Source organism: Macaca mulatta, chromosome 17, assembly GCF_049350105.2.
Source record: "Macaca mulatta isolate MMU2019108-1 chromosome 17, T2T-MMU8v2.0, whole genome shotgun sequence".
Lineage (NCBI taxonomy): Eukaryota > Metazoa > Chordata > Mammalia > Primates > Cercopithecidae > Macaca > Macaca mulatta.
Genome location: NC_133422.1, coordinates 90,034,875 through 90,052,423, shown reverse-complemented (window position 1 = coordinate 90,052,423; position 17,549 = coordinate 90,034,875). Strand labels below are relative to the sequence as shown.

At 46.8% G+C, this 17,549-nt stretch overlaps 1 protein-coding gene and 1 long non-coding RNA gene across 6 annotated transcripts in view; one reads left to right on the top strand and one right to left on the bottom strand.

Annotated features, from left to right (window-relative positions):
* Nucleotides 1-3,486: 3,486 nt before the first annotated feature.
* Nucleotides 3,487-9,924, bottom strand: LOC144336160 (uncharacterized). Its single transcript, XR_013407679.1, has 2 exons — nucleotides 9,790-9,924; nucleotides 3,487-3,657 (listed from the first exon to the last, which is right to left on the bottom strand). It is a non-coding gene; the product is annotated as an uncharacterized LOC144336160 (long non-coding RNA).
* Nucleotides 9,925-10,432: 508 nt separating this feature from the next.
* The window catches only part of ABCC4 (ATP binding cassette subfamily C member 4), a 291,680-nt gene continuing 284,563 nt past the window's right edge, over nucleotides 10,433-17,549 (top strand). For all 5 annotated transcript variants that reach the window (XM_028837214.2, XM_028837213.2, XM_028837212.2 and 2 more), the window contains exon 1: nucleotides 10,433-10,625. In XM_028837214.2, the coding sequence (XP_028693047.2) occupies nucleotides 10,552-10,625 (74 nt within the window). In that variant the 5' untranslated portion in view covers nucleotides 10,433-10,551. The remainder of the gene's footprint in view (nucleotides 10,626-17,549) is intronic.

Sequence of the window (17,549 nt, the reverse complement as noted above, 5' to 3'; positions counted from 1 at the left end):
AGGTTCAAGCGAGTCTCTTGCCTCAGCCTCCCAAATAGCTGGGATTACAGGCATGTGCCACCATGGTTGGCTAATTTTATATTTTTAGTAAAGACGGGGTTTCTCCATGTTGGTCAGGTTGGTCTGGAATTCCCGACCTCAGGTGATCTGCCCACCTGAGCCTCCCAAAGTGCTGCGATTACGGGCATGAGCCACTGCACCCAGCCAAATGTTGATTTTTCATTTGCTGTGTATTGCTGAGAAAGTTAACATCAGTGATGGTTTTATTTAGGAAAAGGTTTGTTTTTTTGAAGATAGACTTCTGGAATTCACAAAACCTGTTAATCTGTATATTGTAATTACAGTACTTCTGTTTTATTTTATTTTTATTATTTTTTTGAGATGGAGTCTCGCTCTGTCACCCAGGCTGGAGTGCAGTGATGTGATCTTGGCTCACTGCAAGCTCCGCCTCCCAGGTTCACACCATTCTCCTGCCTCAGCCTCCAGAGTAGCTGGGACTACAGGCGCCCGCCACCATGCCTGGCTAACTTTTTGTATTTTTAGTAGAAACGGGGTTTCACTGTGTTAGCCAGGATGGTCTTGATCTCCTGACCTCGTGATCCGCCCACCTCGGCCTACCAAAGTGCTGGAATTACAGGCGTGAGCCACCGTGCCCTGCCCATGTACTTCTTTTTTAAAACAAACGAATGTTTAATTAAAAACAAACAAACAAAAAAACCCTCACTTTATGGCAGGCTCAGTGACTTACACCTGTAATCACAGCACTCTGGGAGGCCAAGGTGGGAGGATTGCTTGATGCCAGGATTTCAAGACCAGCCTTACAACATAATGAGACCCTGTCTCTACAAAAAAAGTTTAAAAAATTATCCAGCTGTGGTGGCATGTACCTGTAGTCCCAGATATTTGGGAATCTGAGGTAGGAGGATCACCTGAGCCCTCGAGGCTTGAGTGAGCTATGATTGCTCCACTGCACTCCAGCCTGAGTGACAGAGAGACCCTGTCTCTAAAAAAACAAAACAAAAAACTAGAAATCAAAAAACAGAAAAATTAATGAACTCAGTTGCGGTGGCTAACATTTATCATCACAGTACTTTGGGAGGCTGAGGACAGAGGATCCCTTGAGTCTAGGAGTTTGAGACCAGCTTGGACAATGTAGCAAAATCCCATTTTTACAAAAAATACAAAAAATTAGCCGCGTGCAGTGGCGCACACCTGCAGTTCCAGCTACTCCAGAGACTGAGGTGGGAGGATCACCTGAGCTCAAGAGGTTGAGGCTGCAGTGAACCATCATCACACCACTGCACTCCAGCCTGGGTGACAGAGCAAGACCCTATTTCAAAAAAATAAAAAATAAAAAATTAATGAACTCATTTTAGAAAACTTGGAAAATAGAAAGGTTTGCTTTGATTTTTAATTACCTATAATTACCCACAATACAGAACTAATCGCTGTTATCATTTTTGAATATTTTCTTCCAATCTTTCTTAGTTTCATGCATTCTTTTACATAATAGGTATAATGGTTTTATATCATTATATGAATATTTTCTTTTTGTTTTGAGACAGAGTCTCACTCTGTCGCCCAGGCTGGAGTGCAGTGGCACAATCTCGGCTCACTGCAAGCTCCGCTTCTTGGGTTCACGCCATTCTCCTGCCTCAGCCTCCCGAGTAGCTGGGACTACAGATGCAAGCCACAATGCCCGGCTAATTTTTTGTATTTTTAGTAGAGACAGGGTTTCACCATGTTAGCCAGGATGGTCTCAATCTCCGATCTCCTGACCTCGTGATCCGCCCGCCTCGGCCTCCCAAAGTGCTGGGATTACTGGCATAAGCCACCACGCCCGGCCCATTATATGAGTGTTTTCTATTGTCTTAGTCTGACAAGACCCTAAGACAAGAGTTCGAATGTCAAGAGATTGTTGGTAGGTGATCCCAGGAAACACCCATCATGGAGTGGGGAAGTGAGACAGGGGAGGGAATGAAGCCAGTAAAGGGTATATCATCAGACATGTCCTGGTCTGGGCTACTGGAGAGTAATCCTGCTGAGGAAATTTAGGAGACAGTATAAACACAAACCTCAGTTCCCTGAGGAGTGAGTGAGTGAGTGGGGGTGTTTATACACCCGCTCTTGTCCATCTATTAGTTGATTGTTGCTGGAGAAGGAGGCCAGAGGGAGACATTAACTCTCTAGCCTGCCTCGTACTTGGGCTAAACCAACTCTGGTGGAGCAGAAGGCCTTGAGGCAGAGATGCAGGAAGTCAGGCTAGTGCGGAAATTGTAAGGGCCTGGGGGTTCTGGTCAGGCACTGACAACATCTACTACACCCATCATATTAATTCATGGAAGTCAGGTTAGTGCGAAATTGTAAGGGCGTGGGGGTTCTGGTCAGGCACTGACAACATCTACTACACCCATCATATTAGTTCATTCTCACACTGCTGTAAAGAAATACCCAAGCCTGGGTAACTTATAAAGGAAAGTGCTTTAATTGACTCACAGTTCCACACGGCTGGGGAGGCCTCAGGAAACTTACAATCATGGCAGAAGGTGGGGAAACAAGGACCTTCTTCACATGGTGGCAGCAGAGAGGAGAGCAAGGAGTGAAGGGGGAAGAGCCCCTTATAAAATACTCACTATCATGATAACAACCACCTCCATGATCCAATCACCTCCCTTCGGGTTTCTCCCTCAACACGTGGGGATTGTGGCGATTACAATTAGAGATGAGATTTGGATGGAGACACAGAGCCAAACCCTATCACCCATGTTGTTAAAATTGGCTATGGAATAGTCCACGGTTTGGAGGACTGCTTTCCCAAGGATTTCTGTCCTGCAATTATATATTTTCTCTCTCTCACAGCAACAATTCTCAGAGAAGTTGTGTATAATCACTCTCTTCACCTTCACATTCCATTCTCTCCTCAACATATTTTAATTAGGGTCTGTCTCCTTCTCTTTAAAATACTGATTTGATCAATTCACCAAAGGTCACCACCTTGTTAAACACAGGGGCTGCTCTTCTGTCCTCAATTTCCCAGCCTCTTAGGAGCATGGGCTTCAGCTATCCTTTCTTGAAACATTTTCTTCACTTCTGTGACTCTATTTTTTTTCTCACTTCAGTCTCCTTTGATAGGTTCTCTACCTGGAAATGTTGGGGGGCTGTTTTTAACTAATGTGTCCAAAATATTATCATTTTAACATATAATCCATGTAAAAAATCATTCATGAGATGTTAAACATATTTTTCTTGATACTGTCTTTGAAGTCAGTGTGTTTTATACTTCCAGAACATCTCAATTGGGACCAGCCACATTTCAAGTCCTCAAAATGCTCACGTGGATAGTGCTACCATATTGGACAGCCAAGGGTCTATGGTATTAGTAAACACTTTTATGGGTGCAAGTGAACACATTTTTAAGTAACTGGAAGGATATTTTTTGCAGGTGTCTTAGTTTGGGTTCCCACAGTAGCAGACCTGGAGACAGGATTAGATTGCAAGTAGTTTATTTGGAGGTGATCCCAGAAAACACTTGTAGGGAGTAGAGAAGTAAGATAGAGAAGGGAAAGAAGCCAATACAAGGGGATTTCAAAAAGTTCATGGAATCACAGCCAGTTATAGATTGCTTCTTTTCCTCTCCCACTGTTTCACTTGACCAGCCTAAAAAAAAAAAAAAAAGTTCATGGCAAAATGGACTTAAAACATAAAAATTAAAAATATAAACTTTATTTCTCAATATAAGCTCCATCAAGTTCAAGACACCATTGTAAGCAATGATACCAGTCATTAGTCCATCCCAAAAGAATTGAGAGTCCTGGCCAGGCGTAGTGACTCACACCTGTAATCCCAGCACTTTGGGAGGCTGAGGTGGGTGGACCACTTGAGGTTGGGAGTTTGAGACCAGCCTGACCAATGTGGAGAAGCCCCATCTCTACTAAAAATACAAAATTAGCTGAGTGTGGTGGCACATGCCCGTAAATCCCAGCTACTCGGGAGGCTGAGGCAGGAGAATTGCTTGAACCCGGGAGGTGGAGGTTGTGGTGAGCTGAGATCATGCCATTGCACTACAGCCTGGGCAACAAGAGCGAAACTCTGACTCAAAAAAAAAAAAAAAAAAAAAGAATTGAGAGTTCTGGGAATTCAACCATACAGTATTAACAGTAATAACTAAAGAAAAATACATGCCCTTTAAATTTATTTTAAGATTAGGAAGCAAAAAGAAGTCAGAAGGCATTAAATCAGAACTGTAATGTAAATACTAGTGATTTCCCGTTGAAACGCTTGGGAAATTGCCCTGGTTTGATGAGAGAAATGAGCAGGAACACTGTTGTGGTGGAGAAGGACTCTGGTGAAGCTTTCCCAGGCATTTTTCTGCTAAACCTTTGGCTAATTTTCTCAAAACACTCTCATAGCAAGCAGATGTTATCATTCTTTGGCCCCCCAGAACATCAACAAGCAAAATGTCTTAAGCATTTCAGAAAACTGTTGTGTGACCCTTGCTCTTGACTGGTCTGTTACTGCTGCGACTGGACCACTTCCACCTCTCAGTAGCCATTGCTTTGATTGTGCTTTGTCTTCAAGATCATACTGGTAAAGCCATGCTTCATCTCCTGTTACAATTCTTTGAAAAAAATACTGCAGGGTCTCCATCTCACTTGTTTAAAACTTCCACTGAAAGTTCTGCTCTTCTCTATAGCTGATCTGGGCACAGCAGTTTTGACACCTATTGAGTGAAAAGTTTGCTCAACTTTTATTTTTCAGCCAGAGCTGTGTAAGCTGAACCAATTGAGATGTCTGTGGTGTTTGCTATTGTTAATATGGTGTTGGCTGCTGTTAATTGTTGGTTTTCTTCAATTAGGGCACAAACAAGATGATTTTTTTCCATGAAAATTGATGTGGATAGTCTGCCACTGCAGGCCTTATCTTCCACATCTTCTCATCCCTCCTTAAAACAAGTTATCCATTGGTATTTTTTTCTTTTTTCCTTTTTTTTTTTTTTTTAGACAAGTTCTCACTCTGTCACCAGTGGCATAATCACAGCTCACTACAACCTTGACCTCCTGGGCTCAAGTGATCCTCCTGCTTCAGCCTCCCAAGTAGCTGGGACTCCACCACTATGCCCAGCTAACTTTATTAATTCTTTTGGTAGAGATGGGTTTTCACTTTGTTGTCCAGGCTGGGCCTCGAACTCCTGGGCTCAACCAGTCCTCCCACCACAGCTTCCCAAAGTGCTAGGATTATAGGGCTGAGCCACCATGCCTGGCCAAGTTTTTTTGAGACAGAGTTTCGCTCTTGTTGCTCAGACTTGAGTGCGATAGTGCGATCTCAGCTCACTGCAAACTCTACCAGAATCAAGATATTCTCCTGCCTCAGGCTCCCAAGTAGCTGGGATTACAGGGACCCGCCACCATGCCTGGGTAATTTTTGTATTTTTAGTAGAGACGGGGTTTCGCCATGTTGGCCAGGCTGGTCTCAAACTCCTGACCTCAGGTGATCCACGCCCTCAGCCTCCCAAAGTGCTGGGATTACAGGCCTGAGCCACAGCGCCCAGCCAAATGGTTGCATTCTTTTGAGCTTCTGACAAGTCTCTCCAAATGAGGCAATCAGAATATGCATCTGTCTCTGTGAGCAGAGGGGTGACTTTGAATAGAATGGGAGGCAGACTTGCCCTGAGCAGTTCCCAGCTTGAAGTGGCCCTAATATTTTTTCCTTTGATAAGTCATTCTTAAGACATCTTTAGGCTGGGTACAGAGGCTCTCACCTGTAATCCCAGCACTGTAGGAGGCTGAGGCTGGCAGATTGCTTGAGCTCAGGAATTTGAGACCAGCCTGGGCAACACAGCAAAACCCTCCCCACCAAAAAAAAATACAAAAATTAGCTGGGCATGGTGGTGCGTGCTTGTAGTCCCAACTACTTGGGAGGCTGAAATGGGAGGATGGGTTTGAGCCTGGGAGGTTGTAGTGAGCCAAGACTGCACCACTGCACTCCAGCCTGGGCAAGAGCTAGACCCTATTTCAAAAACAAACAAACAAACAAACAAACAAACAAACAAACATCTTCCTCGTCTTTGCAGGCTCATTCTCTGGCCTAGCTATCATGTATCCAGAAGGCATCCACTAAATATTTATTGAATGAATGGGAAAAATCCCCATCCTTTAATTTGTATATTGCCTTCACAATGTATTCACAAGTTGTGAGACTCACAATAATCCTGTGAAGAAGGAAGAGTGGGGATTCTGATCCCTATTTTGTTTTTAAATTTATTGTTATGTTTTTAGAGACAGGGTGTCTCACTCTGTCTCCCAGGCTGGAGTGCAGTGGTGCGATCAGAGTTCACTGCAGCCTCAAACTCCTAGGCTCAAGTGATCCTCCCATCTTACCCTCCTGAGTAGCTAGGACCACAGGTGTGTGCCACCATGCCTGACTAATTTAAAAAACTTTTTTTTTTTTTTGGTAGAGATGGCATTTCATCACATTGCCCAGGCTGGTTTCAAACTCCTGGCTTTAAGTGATGCTCCTGCCTTGGGCTCCCAAAATGTTGAAATTATAGGTGTGAGCTACCATGCCCTGCCTGACCCCATTTTATTTATTTATTTATTTATTTATTTATTTATGAGAGTCTAGCTCTGTCACCTAGGCTGGAGTGCAGCAGCGTGCTCTTGGCTCATAGCTCACTGTAACCTCTGCAGCCCAGGTTCAAGCAATTCTCCTGCCTCAGTCTCCTGAGTAGTTGGGATTACAGGCACATGCCATCACGCCCAGCTAGTTTTTGTATTTTTAGTAGAGATGGGGTTTTGCCATGTTGGCGAGGCTGGTTTCTAACTCCTGACCTCAGGTGATCCGCCCGCCTCTGCCTCCCAAAGTGCTGGGATTACAGGTGTGAGCCACTGTACCCGCCCCGACTCCATTTTAGACCTGAGGAAAATAAGGGTCAGAAAGGTCAGGAAACGAGTGAAAAGATATAAAGCCCTGGTCCCCTGGTTCCATATCCAGTCCGCTCTGCAGTCAGACACTGCTGTACAGTATCGCTTCCAAATACCACATTGTTAATGTTCAGAAAAGAATGTTAAGAAGTTCCAAAAGATCTTAATTAAGAAAAAAATAAGCCTCTGCAGGAGCCGAAGGGACTGAGTACTTTGGCAGTTTGGAGATGGCTAATTATGGGTCTTACACAGTTGTTGGGGGTAGGGAGAGCATTCTGGGGCAGTCTGACACGGGAAGTCACTAGACTTCTAACTTTAGCAAACAGGTTCTCTAGCTTGGAAGTAGAACTGGTAGCTCAGCATTTACTGGGCTAGAAAGCTTAGGGAGTTTCAAAGGGCACTGTAAATCAGGTAAAGACTGATTATTTTGGTTTATAGCTTGCATTATCTGAGAAAGAGCTATCAGAAAGGTAGGTTATTGAATGATCATAGCTTTCCCACAGTAGTCAACTTAAAATATTGTGTTCCTTTTTGTGACAGAAATTCTGAAACATGAGCTGGTATGCTGGTGAGTGCCTACAATCCCAGGTACTTGGAGGGGCTGAGACAGGAGGATTCCTTGGGCCCAGGAGTTTGAGTCCAGCCTGGGCAACATAGTGAGACCCCATCTCCAAAATGAAAACCAAATTCTCAAACATTCATGAAATATGAAGAAAATAAACCCCCATGACACATCATTTGGCTTCAAAAATTATCAATATTTTGCCATTCTTAATGTACTTGACTTTTTTTTTTTTTTTTTTGGAGACAGTCTCACTCTTTAGCTCAGGCTGCAGGGCAGTGGCGTGATCATAGCCTACTGCAGCCTCCAACTCCTGGGCTCAAGCAATCCTCCCACCTGAACCTCCAGCTGGGACTACAGACTCACGCAACCACACCCATCATATTTTTACATTTTTAGTAGAGATGAGGTCTCCCTATGTTGCCCAGGCTGATCTAGAACTCCTGAACTCAAGCAATCCTCCCACCTGAGCCTCCAGGGTAGCTGGGACTACAGACTTACTCCACCATGCCCATCTAATTTTTACATTTTTAGTAGAGATGAGGTCTCCCTATGCTGCACAGGCTGGTCTAGAACTCCTGGGCTAAAGCAATCCTCTTGTCTCCACCTCTCAAAGTGCTAGGATTATGGGTGTGCACAGCCTAGAGTGCAGTGGCACCTTTTTTTTTTTTTTTTTTTGAGATGGAGTTTTGCTCTTGTTGCCCAGGCTGGAAAGCAGTGGCATGATCTCAGCACACTGCAACCTCCGCCTCCTGGGTCCAAGTGATTCTTCTGCCTCAGGTTCCCAAGTAGATAGGATTACAGGCGTCCACCACCAAGCCCAGATAATTTTTTGTATTTTTAGTAGAGACAGGGTTTCACCATGTTGGCCAGGCTGGTCTCAAACTCCTGACCTCAGGTGATCCACCTGCCTCGGCCTCCCAAAGTGCTAGGATTACAGGCGTGAGCCATCGTGCCCGGCCCGGTGGAACCTTCTTAACTCCCTGTAGCCTGGAACTCCTGGGCTAAAGCCATCCTCCTGTCTCAGCCTCCCAAGTAGCTGGGACTACAAGGGCATGCCACCACACCTGGGCTAATTTTTAAATTTTTTGGTAGAGACAGGGTCTCACTATGTTGGCCAGCCTGTGCTTGACTTTTAAATACGTGTTTGTGTAAGGCTTTCTTTAAAAGCTATTAATGATACTATCTTAGCAAATATACATGCAAAATTATCAAGGAACAATAAAATGATCTTGTTCCAAGCACCATGAACTTGGAGTCTTTATTTTTTTTCATTCAGGGTGGAAATGAAGAGCAGCTGCTGACCTTGGTAAGGTAGCCACAGAAGTAACTGAAAACTTAGAAGTGGGAGTCCAAAAGCTTGGAACAAGATTTTGTTCATTCATTCCTACAGTCGTTCAACCAGCATATTCTGGCCACGTCTCATGCACACTGGTCATCCACCAGGGAGATTGGCCATGCTTAGGCACAGGCTTAATGTAAATCATGTTTAATCCTTTCTTGGCTCTAAGACCCTGGACAAGTTCTGCCTTTCAGCTTCACCTTCCTCATCTATAAAATAAGAATAACCTTGAATGTGGCACTGATAGAATTAAAAGTGAGATAATTGGTCGGGTGTGGTGGTACATGTCTGTAATCCTAGCACTTTGGGAGGCCACGGTAGGAGGATCACTTGAGCCTAGGAGTTTGAGACCAGCCTGGGCAACAAAGTGAGAAATTATCAAGGAACAATAAAATGATCTTGTTACAAAGAAAACCAAATTCTCAAACATGCATGAAATATGAAGAAAATAAACTCCCATGACACATCATTTGGCTTCAAAAATTATCAATATTTGAACTTAGAGCCTTTGATTTTGATTTTTGCATCTCTACAAAAATTACAAAATATTAGCCAGGCGTGGCGGCGGGTGCCTGTAGTCCTAGCTACTTAGGCTGAGTTGGGAGGATTGTTTGAGCCCTGGGAGGTCCAGGGTGCAATGAGCCATAATCGAGTCACTGTGTGTGAGACTGCCACACACACACACACACAAGTGAGACTACGCACTCAGAAATGCACATAAACATAATTGGTCTTCTGGAACACATGTGTCGTTTGCCACTGTTATCTGTTAGGCTTTAGGGCTTGATGACAGAAATCATAAGGCAGTCTCTCTTTCCTCTTACATTCCTTTCCCAATCTAAGAGGGCAGCAAAAAGCTCAGAGGTCCACAGTACCACGCAACGTGTGAGATGTCGAAAGCCCGCCCCATCGACGACAGCATTCATCCATCTCCCAAATTCATCTGGGTCCTACTCTCGAGTTACCCGGCTTTCTTGAGGTCTTGCAGCTCTACAAGGATAATCTGTGCTAAACTTTGCTGTCGTCCGAGGTCAAATGTTTGGCTCACAGGTTGGAGAGCCTCCCATGGCACCCGCGTTTGGTCCTGAGAAGGGCAAGGCGCCCAGGGGGCGGTCTGGTGGAGCACGAGGCAGCTGTCTCCCAGTCTCCCCAAATCCGTGCCCGAGGGGGCGTTTCTGCGTCGCAGGGGCGGGCACAGCCGACGCCTCCCTGCTCCACCTTCTGGGTCGGCGCCAAGACTCGGATAGTGAATTTCGGGAAGTTTCACTCGGGTGCGAGCACGTGGGCACCTCAGGACCCGGGCTCCGCGCCGTGCGCTCGGCTACCCTCTCCATCCAGCCGCGCGGGCGGCCCTCGCCTCACCCCTGGGCGTGGCTCTGGGCTCCCTTTGGCGTCGCCAGCTTCGCCTCCTCTCGCCGCGTCTCCTCCCGCCGCGTCACCCGTCGGTCCCGGCCGAGCTCGCACGCGGTGCGCGGCTCCCGGGCTCCAGGCTGCGGCGCGTAACGGGCGCCCCCGAGGCGGCCCTGGTAGCGGCGGGCCTGAGAGGCGGGGACTGGGCGTGCCGCCGGCGCCCGGCTCCCGGAAACGGCTGCTTCACAGGCTCCTGCCGAGCAGACCGGCGAGGCGGCGGGAGCTCCAGCATCTCTGCTCACGGTCCAGGAGGGGAGCCCGCGGCCACCGCCGCCTGATCAGCGCGACCCCGGCCCGCGCCCCCCACGCCGGGCAAGATGCTGCCAGTGTACCAGGAGGTGAAGCCCAACCCGCTGCAGGGCGCGAACCTCTGCTCGCGTGTGTTCTTCTGGTGAGTGTCCCCGCCCGAAACAGGTCACCCTGCAGCCGTTGGCCCCGCTGACGCGCTCTCCCGGGGCCGCGCTCGATGCTGCCCCAGCCTTCTGCGGCTGGGGGCGAGGGGAGCGCTTTCCTGTGCCACGCGGTCCACGCCGGGCTTTCTGCTGCGGTGGCGCCGCCCCACGCCGGCCGGGTGGTCCCCGCCTGCGCCCCTGTGCGCGGGGCAGGGGGACGCGGGGACGCGGGGACGCGTGGACCCGGCGCTGGTGGCGCGGGGCCAGCGGCTTTGCTGCTGGAGGCCCTGCGGGCCCTTAGGGCTCCGGGGAGGAGGAGCGGGAGGTGGGGAGGCGGGGAACCCAGGCTGCCGAAAGGGGGAGTCTCTTGCCCAGCGGGAGAAGCGACTGCACCCATTACACGCCCACTCTTCGCTGGCTGCCACCTCCTGCTCCGAGACTCACAGTCTCCTGAACTCAAACGCACCTTTTCCTTTCTTTTTAAGTAAGCAGCTTACGAACAGCTTCCTTTATCTAATCTCAGCCAAAGCCTAATTAGTGTCCTGGACCTATGCCATCTCCCAATAGTGTCCCCCACCCCTTCCGATATTCCTTACGAGACAGCTGGATCCAACTCCACGTCCCGTTGTGTCTCTCTGTGTCCCGATGTCTCTGTATCGTTTGTCTCCGTGACCAGGGCTCTCCTGTCTGTGTGTGAATCTCACTGTGTGTCCGTGTGGGTCGTGGTACCTAGTTATGGCAAGTTTCATGTGGGTAAAAAACACTATTATTTTTTATTTATGAATGAGGACACTGTTATTGAACAAGATTTTCCAAGTTTTGCTTTTAACTGGTACATACACCGCCACGACTGGAGTCTGTCTTTGACCAACTTCTTTCCCTGTTTCCAGTATTTTCACTTCCACCTAGGAGTACTGCGCCGGGGTGGGGTCCCTGGAATCGCTAACCTTCAGAGAGGTGATCCATGGTCTTGATGCAGGTGGTTCCTACCAGGAGTTCTAGCATCTTAAAACCACCCCAGGGCTCCTGAGCTGGGAGGGCCCACAGCCCTATCCATTTTCTGCAAGGAAACAGGTGGAGAAAGACTCAGGTGATAGTTGTACCTGAAACTTCCATCTTGGCCTGGCGCAGTGGCTCACGCCTGTATCCCAGCACTTTGAGGGGCAGAGGCGGGTGGATCACGAGGTCAGGAGTTCGAGACCAGCCTGGCCAACATAGTGAGACCCTGTCTCTACTAAAAATACAAAAATTAGCTGGGTGTGGTGGAGCATGCCTGTAATCCCAGCTACTAGGGAGGCTGAGGTAGGAGAATTGCTTGAGCTCAGGAAGTGGAGGTTGCAGTGAGCTGAGATTGCACCATTGCACTCCAGCCTGGGTGACAGAGTGAGACTCTGTCTTGAGGGGCGGGAATTCCATCTGCTAACTACATAAGCCTGAACCTTTGAAGGGCTTCAATCTCACTTGGTTGATTATTAGATCTTCTGTTTCTTGACTTCTGCTGCCTCATCTTTCCCACATGTTGATATTGCCTTTTATTATGGGACAGCCTAGGGTGGGGGTCTCCAATCTTTTGGGTTCCCTGGGCCACACTGGAAGAATTGTCTTGGGCCATACATAAAATACACTAACACTAATGATATCCTAACACTAATGACAGCTGATGAGCTAAAAAAAAAAAAAAAATCGCAAACAAATCTCATGATGTTTTAAGAAAGCTTACGAATTTGTGTTGGGCCACATGCAGCCCACGGGCCTCAGATTGGACAAGCTTGACCTAGGGGATTCCAAGAGGATGGGTCGCTTACTCTTGTTTCGATTGTGATACACTCAGTGAGTGTAGGACCCTCTGGGTTGGCGGCCTTTCTCTTGAGGCGAGAGGCGCATGGAGGAGGAAGCAATATGGGTGTGGTTTCTGTAAATAATAACTTGAAGTAGACAAATGGTCTCCTCAACTTCAGGCAGGGCAAGGAACTTTTTTTTTTTTTTTTTTTTTTTTTGAGACAGGATCTTGCTTTGTGCAAGCTGTGACCCAGGCTGGAGTGCAGTGACACATTCGTAGCTTGCTGCAGCCTCCAACTCCTGGGCCAAAGCAATCCTCCTGCCTCAGCTTCCTGAGTAGCTGGGGCTCCAGGTGTGTGTCACCATGCCTGGATAATTTAAAAAACAGTTTTTTTGTAGAGATGGGGCTCTCTAATTTGTTGCTCAGGCTGGTCTTGAACTCCTGGGCTCAAGTGTTTCTCCCGCTTTGGCCACCCAAAGTGCCAGGATTACAGATGTGAGCCCTGCCTCCTTACATTTTCTCCCCCTACATTTTCAAAATTTAGGTGGTAGGGAAATAGGAAGTGATGCCTTCCCATTGAGGACTGGAGCAGGTGTTCATTTCCGGTTTCCCTGATGGAGGGGAAGGAGCTAGTACCTCTATTTTACTCTGAGGACACTTAAGCTGAGAGTAGTTGTGTAAGTTGCCTGGACTCACACAGCAATCAAGTGTCAGAGCAGGCTCCAAAGCTGGGCAGACTGGCTCCCCAGCCTCTTTGGAGCTGCTGTACTGAGCTGCTTCCAGTTCAGGTGCTTGTTGGAAATGCATGGAGAAGGCACCCCCTGTTCTGGCAGGCTGGAGTTTCTCAAGGGAAGTTCTTAAAGTGCCTGCAGTTGGAGATGATGCATGTGTAACAACTTTTACTGTGCTTTAGGGCAGCTGTTCTCAAAGCATGGTACTCAGAGCGGCAGCATCAGCATCACTTGGGAGATTGTAAGAGATGCAGATTCTCCAGCATCCGCTCCGGACTGATTCAGTAAAACTGGAAACACTGGGTGTGTGGGTGGTGGTGAGGGTTCACGTGCTCCAGGTGATCTTGATTTGAGGAGCTTACTGCTTCTAGCTACTCCTCTCATTGGAGTGTTATTATAGTATTACGCTTTTCTTTGTTTTTAATTTTTAAAATTTATTTTCTTTTTTTTTTTTGTTTTGAGACGGAGGCTTACTCTGTCCCTTAGCTCTGTCACCCAGGCTGGAGTGCAGTGGTGCAATCTCTGCTCACTGCAACCTCTGCCTCCTGGGTTCAAGCGATTCTCCTGCCCCAGTATCCCGAGTAGCTGGGACTACAGGTGTGCACCCTCACACCCAACTAATTTTTGTATTTTTAGTAGAGATGGGGTTTCACTGTTTTGGCCAGGCTGGCCTTGAATTCCTGACCTCAGGTGATCTGCCCGCCTCGGCCTCCAAAAGTGCTGGGATTACAGGCGTGAGCCACTGTGCTTGGGCCAGTTTGAGGAATTTTAAAGTCTGAGGCCTCTTAGTGAGAAAATAATAATAATCATCATCTGAGGAATGTGGAGTCCTTTTAAATTATCAGGCCCAGAGAGACATTAAAATGACACAGCAGTCACCTTGTATTTCCCACCCCCTTGAGCTATTTACTTATCACTTGAAAGTGCTTCATATTGCCACATAGCTACAGACTAACCTAACAGTGCCCCACGGACACTGTAATCCACAGCTCAGGAGTTTGAGCTCCAGCGATCTGCCTGCCTGGGCCTCCCAAAGTGCTGGGATTACAGGCGTGAACCACCGCACTGGGCCTGTAGTAAATTCTTGAGTTATATTTTGTGCCTTAGCCTCCTACTTTTAGGTTAGTATTTGTGTTCCCTTCCCACTGCCAGTGGAAAGCTGAAATGAGCCCATCCAGGAAGTGGCTGCCTGGAGACAGGGCCCACCTTGTAGGGAAAAACTGCTTTTTCACCTTCTTGCTGGGTGTTTGCTTTTCTTCTCAAATATCATCTGCTTTCTGAACTTGTAAACTGGTAGCTGCCTACCTAAATGATGCCAATAACTAGCTTACTGACTTTTATACAAAGTATGTTCCTGGGATTTTGGTGTATTCATAGCATAATTTGGACTTGGAGTCTAAAAAGAGTCATGCATTATGACTGTTGGCAATTGTGGATTTTTAAAGATAGTATTTTCTCCTATTTCTTTTCTCTCCTTTTTTTTTTTTTGAGACAGTTTCAGCTCTGTCACCAGCTTGGCAGTGCTGTGATCTCTGCTCACTGCAACCTCTGCCTCCCGGGTTCAAGCCATTCTCCTGCCTCAGCCTCCTGAGTAGCTGGGATTACAGGCGCATGCCACCATGCTCAGCTAATTTTTGTATTTTTATAAGAGAGGGTTTCACCATGTTGGCCAGACTGGTCTTGAACTCCTGACCTCAGGTGATCCGCCCACCTCTGCCTCCCAAAGTGCTGGGATTACACACATGAGCTACTGCATCCGGCCACTTTCTGTAGGAAATATGAAACTATAGAAAAAGAAGTAAGGAATAGAATGTTTTATTTCTGTTGGCCAGGTATATCTGCTGATATTTTGGTTGCTTCTGTCTTCCTCACAAACCTTTTCTTTCTTTTGCTCAGGCTGGAGTTAAGTGGTGTGATGATGGCTCATTGCAGCCTTGGCCTCCCAGGCTCAAGTGATCCTCTCACCTCAGACTCCTGAGTCGCTACAAGTGTGTATCATGGCTCCAGGCCAATTTTTGTATTTTTTTTTTTTTCATAGAGACAGGGCTTTGCCGTGTTGCCCGGGTTGGTCTTGAACTCCTGGGCTCAAGTGATCTGCCTGCCTCAGCCTCCCAAAGTGCTGAGATTATAGGCATGAACCACTGTGCTCAGCCTTAATTTAAATTTTTATGGCATTAAATAATCTTGAAAACATGATATTTAATGGTTGTAATTTATGTAGTTTTTCACAATTGAACACAGTGCATTTCTAATAACAATGTAACGGATATCCATGCTTTTGGTATATATTTCCTTTTTCTGTTTTCTCAGAAGTAGAATGACTGGTAAAGGCCTGTTTTCCAACAGAATCGGACCAGTTTGCCCTCTTAGTAGTAGTTTGTGTCCTTATTTCATTGTTAAGTTTGAGTACTGAATTAATTAATTAATTTTGAGATGGAGTCTCGCTCTGTTACCCAGGCTGGAGTGCAGTGGCGGGTGATCAAGGCTCACTGCAACCTCCACCTGCTGAGTTCAAGCGGTTCTCCTGCCTCAGCCTCCTGAGTAGCTGAGATTACAGGTGTGCACCACCACGTCCAGCTAATTTTTGTATTGTTAGTAGAGACAGGGTTTTGCCATGTTAGCCAGGCTGGTCTTGAACTCCTGACCTCAGGTGATTTACCTGCCTTGGTCTCCCAACGTGCTGGGATGACAGGCATGAGCCACAGCGCCTGGCCCGAATACTGAATTTTAAAAAGTTTCGAAGCTGATAGGTTAAAAATAGTGTCAATCAGTTTCAGTTTGAATTTATTTGATTGATAATTATAACTGAACTTTGACAAGGTCTGTTGACCATTTGTTTATTGGTATATCTTTGAATTAGCCATTACGTTTTTTGCATTTTTTTCTATGAGGCATTTATGGTTTTGAAATAACTTGTAGTGTTTACAATAGTTTTCTAGATTTTCACTTCTCAGTTTTTTTCAGAAGTTTTAAATTCATATATCATTAATTGATCTTTTATTTTTGGTTGTTGCTGTTGCTTCAGCTCTGTTTTAAAAATAGAGATGAGGTCTCACTATGTTACCCAGGTGGGTCTCAAACTCCTGGGCTTAAGTCATCCTTCCACCTAGGCCTCCTAAAGTGTTGGGATGGAAATTTCTTTGGGTAGATTGAGGGACTGAAGTGGGTGGATCACCTATTTTTTCCTAGTTTAGGTGGGATTGCAGGTGCGAGCCATCTTCTCATTTACCTCTTCCACTCTGTTGACCAGGCCTGGGGTGCAGTGGCGTGAACACGGCTTAACTGCAGTCTCAACTTCCCAGGCTCAAGTGATCCTCCCAGCTCAGTCTCCCAAGGAGCTGAGCTACAGGTGCATGCCACCATGCCCAGCTAATTTTTAAATTGTTTGTAGAGATGGGTCTCACTATATTGCCCATGCTGGACTCTAACTCCTGGGCTCAAACAATTCACCTGCCTTGGCCTCCAAAGTGCTCGGATTAGAGGTGTGAGCCACTGTGCCTGGCCTTCTTCAACTCTAAATAAACCTTTTTTTAACCCTAGGATCACCTCGATCTCCATATCCTTTTTTTTTAAACTTGGAGACAAGGTCTGGCGGCACTGCCCAGGCTGGAGTTCACAGGCATGATTTCAGCTCACTGCAACCTCCTCCTCCCAGGCTCAAGCCATCCTCCCACCTCAGTCTCCTAAGTAGCTGGGACTACAGGTGTGCACCACTACGCCTAGCTAATTTTTGTATTTTTTTTTTTTTTTTTTAATAGAGCTGGGGTTTCACCATGTTGCCCAGGCTGGTCTCAAACTTGTAAGCTCAAGTGATCTGCCTGCCTCGGCCTCCCAAAGTGTTAGGATTATAGGCATGAGCCACCACGTTCCACCTCTATATCCATTTTCTTTTTTTTTTCTGAGATGGAGTCTCACTCTGTTGCCCAGGCTGGAGTGCGATGGCATGATCTTGGCTCACTGCAACATCCACCTCCAGGATTCAAGTGATTCTCTTGCCTCAGCCTCCCAAGTAGCTAGGATTACAAGCACCCACCACCATGCCCGGGTAATTTTTGTGTTTTTAGTAGAGAGGGTTATATCATGTTGGCCAGGGTGGTTTCGAACTCCTGACCTCAGGTGATTCACCCACCTCAGCCTCCAAAAGTGCTGGGATTACAGACGTGAGCCACCGTGCCTGGCCTTCCATTTTCTTTTAGTTATTGTTTCATTTCTAACAATAAAAGCAGCTAGAATTTCTTTCGGTATTTGATATGAGATAGTCACCATTTTTTCCCCAAACAGCTCGTTTTCCCCATTACCATTTATTGAATAATTCCTCCTTTTCCTGTTAGTGGAAATAAGTGGCACAGCCTTTTCACCATGTCAAGCTTGGCACAAGATGGGCCAATCCCTGAGACTCTCCTAGGAATCGT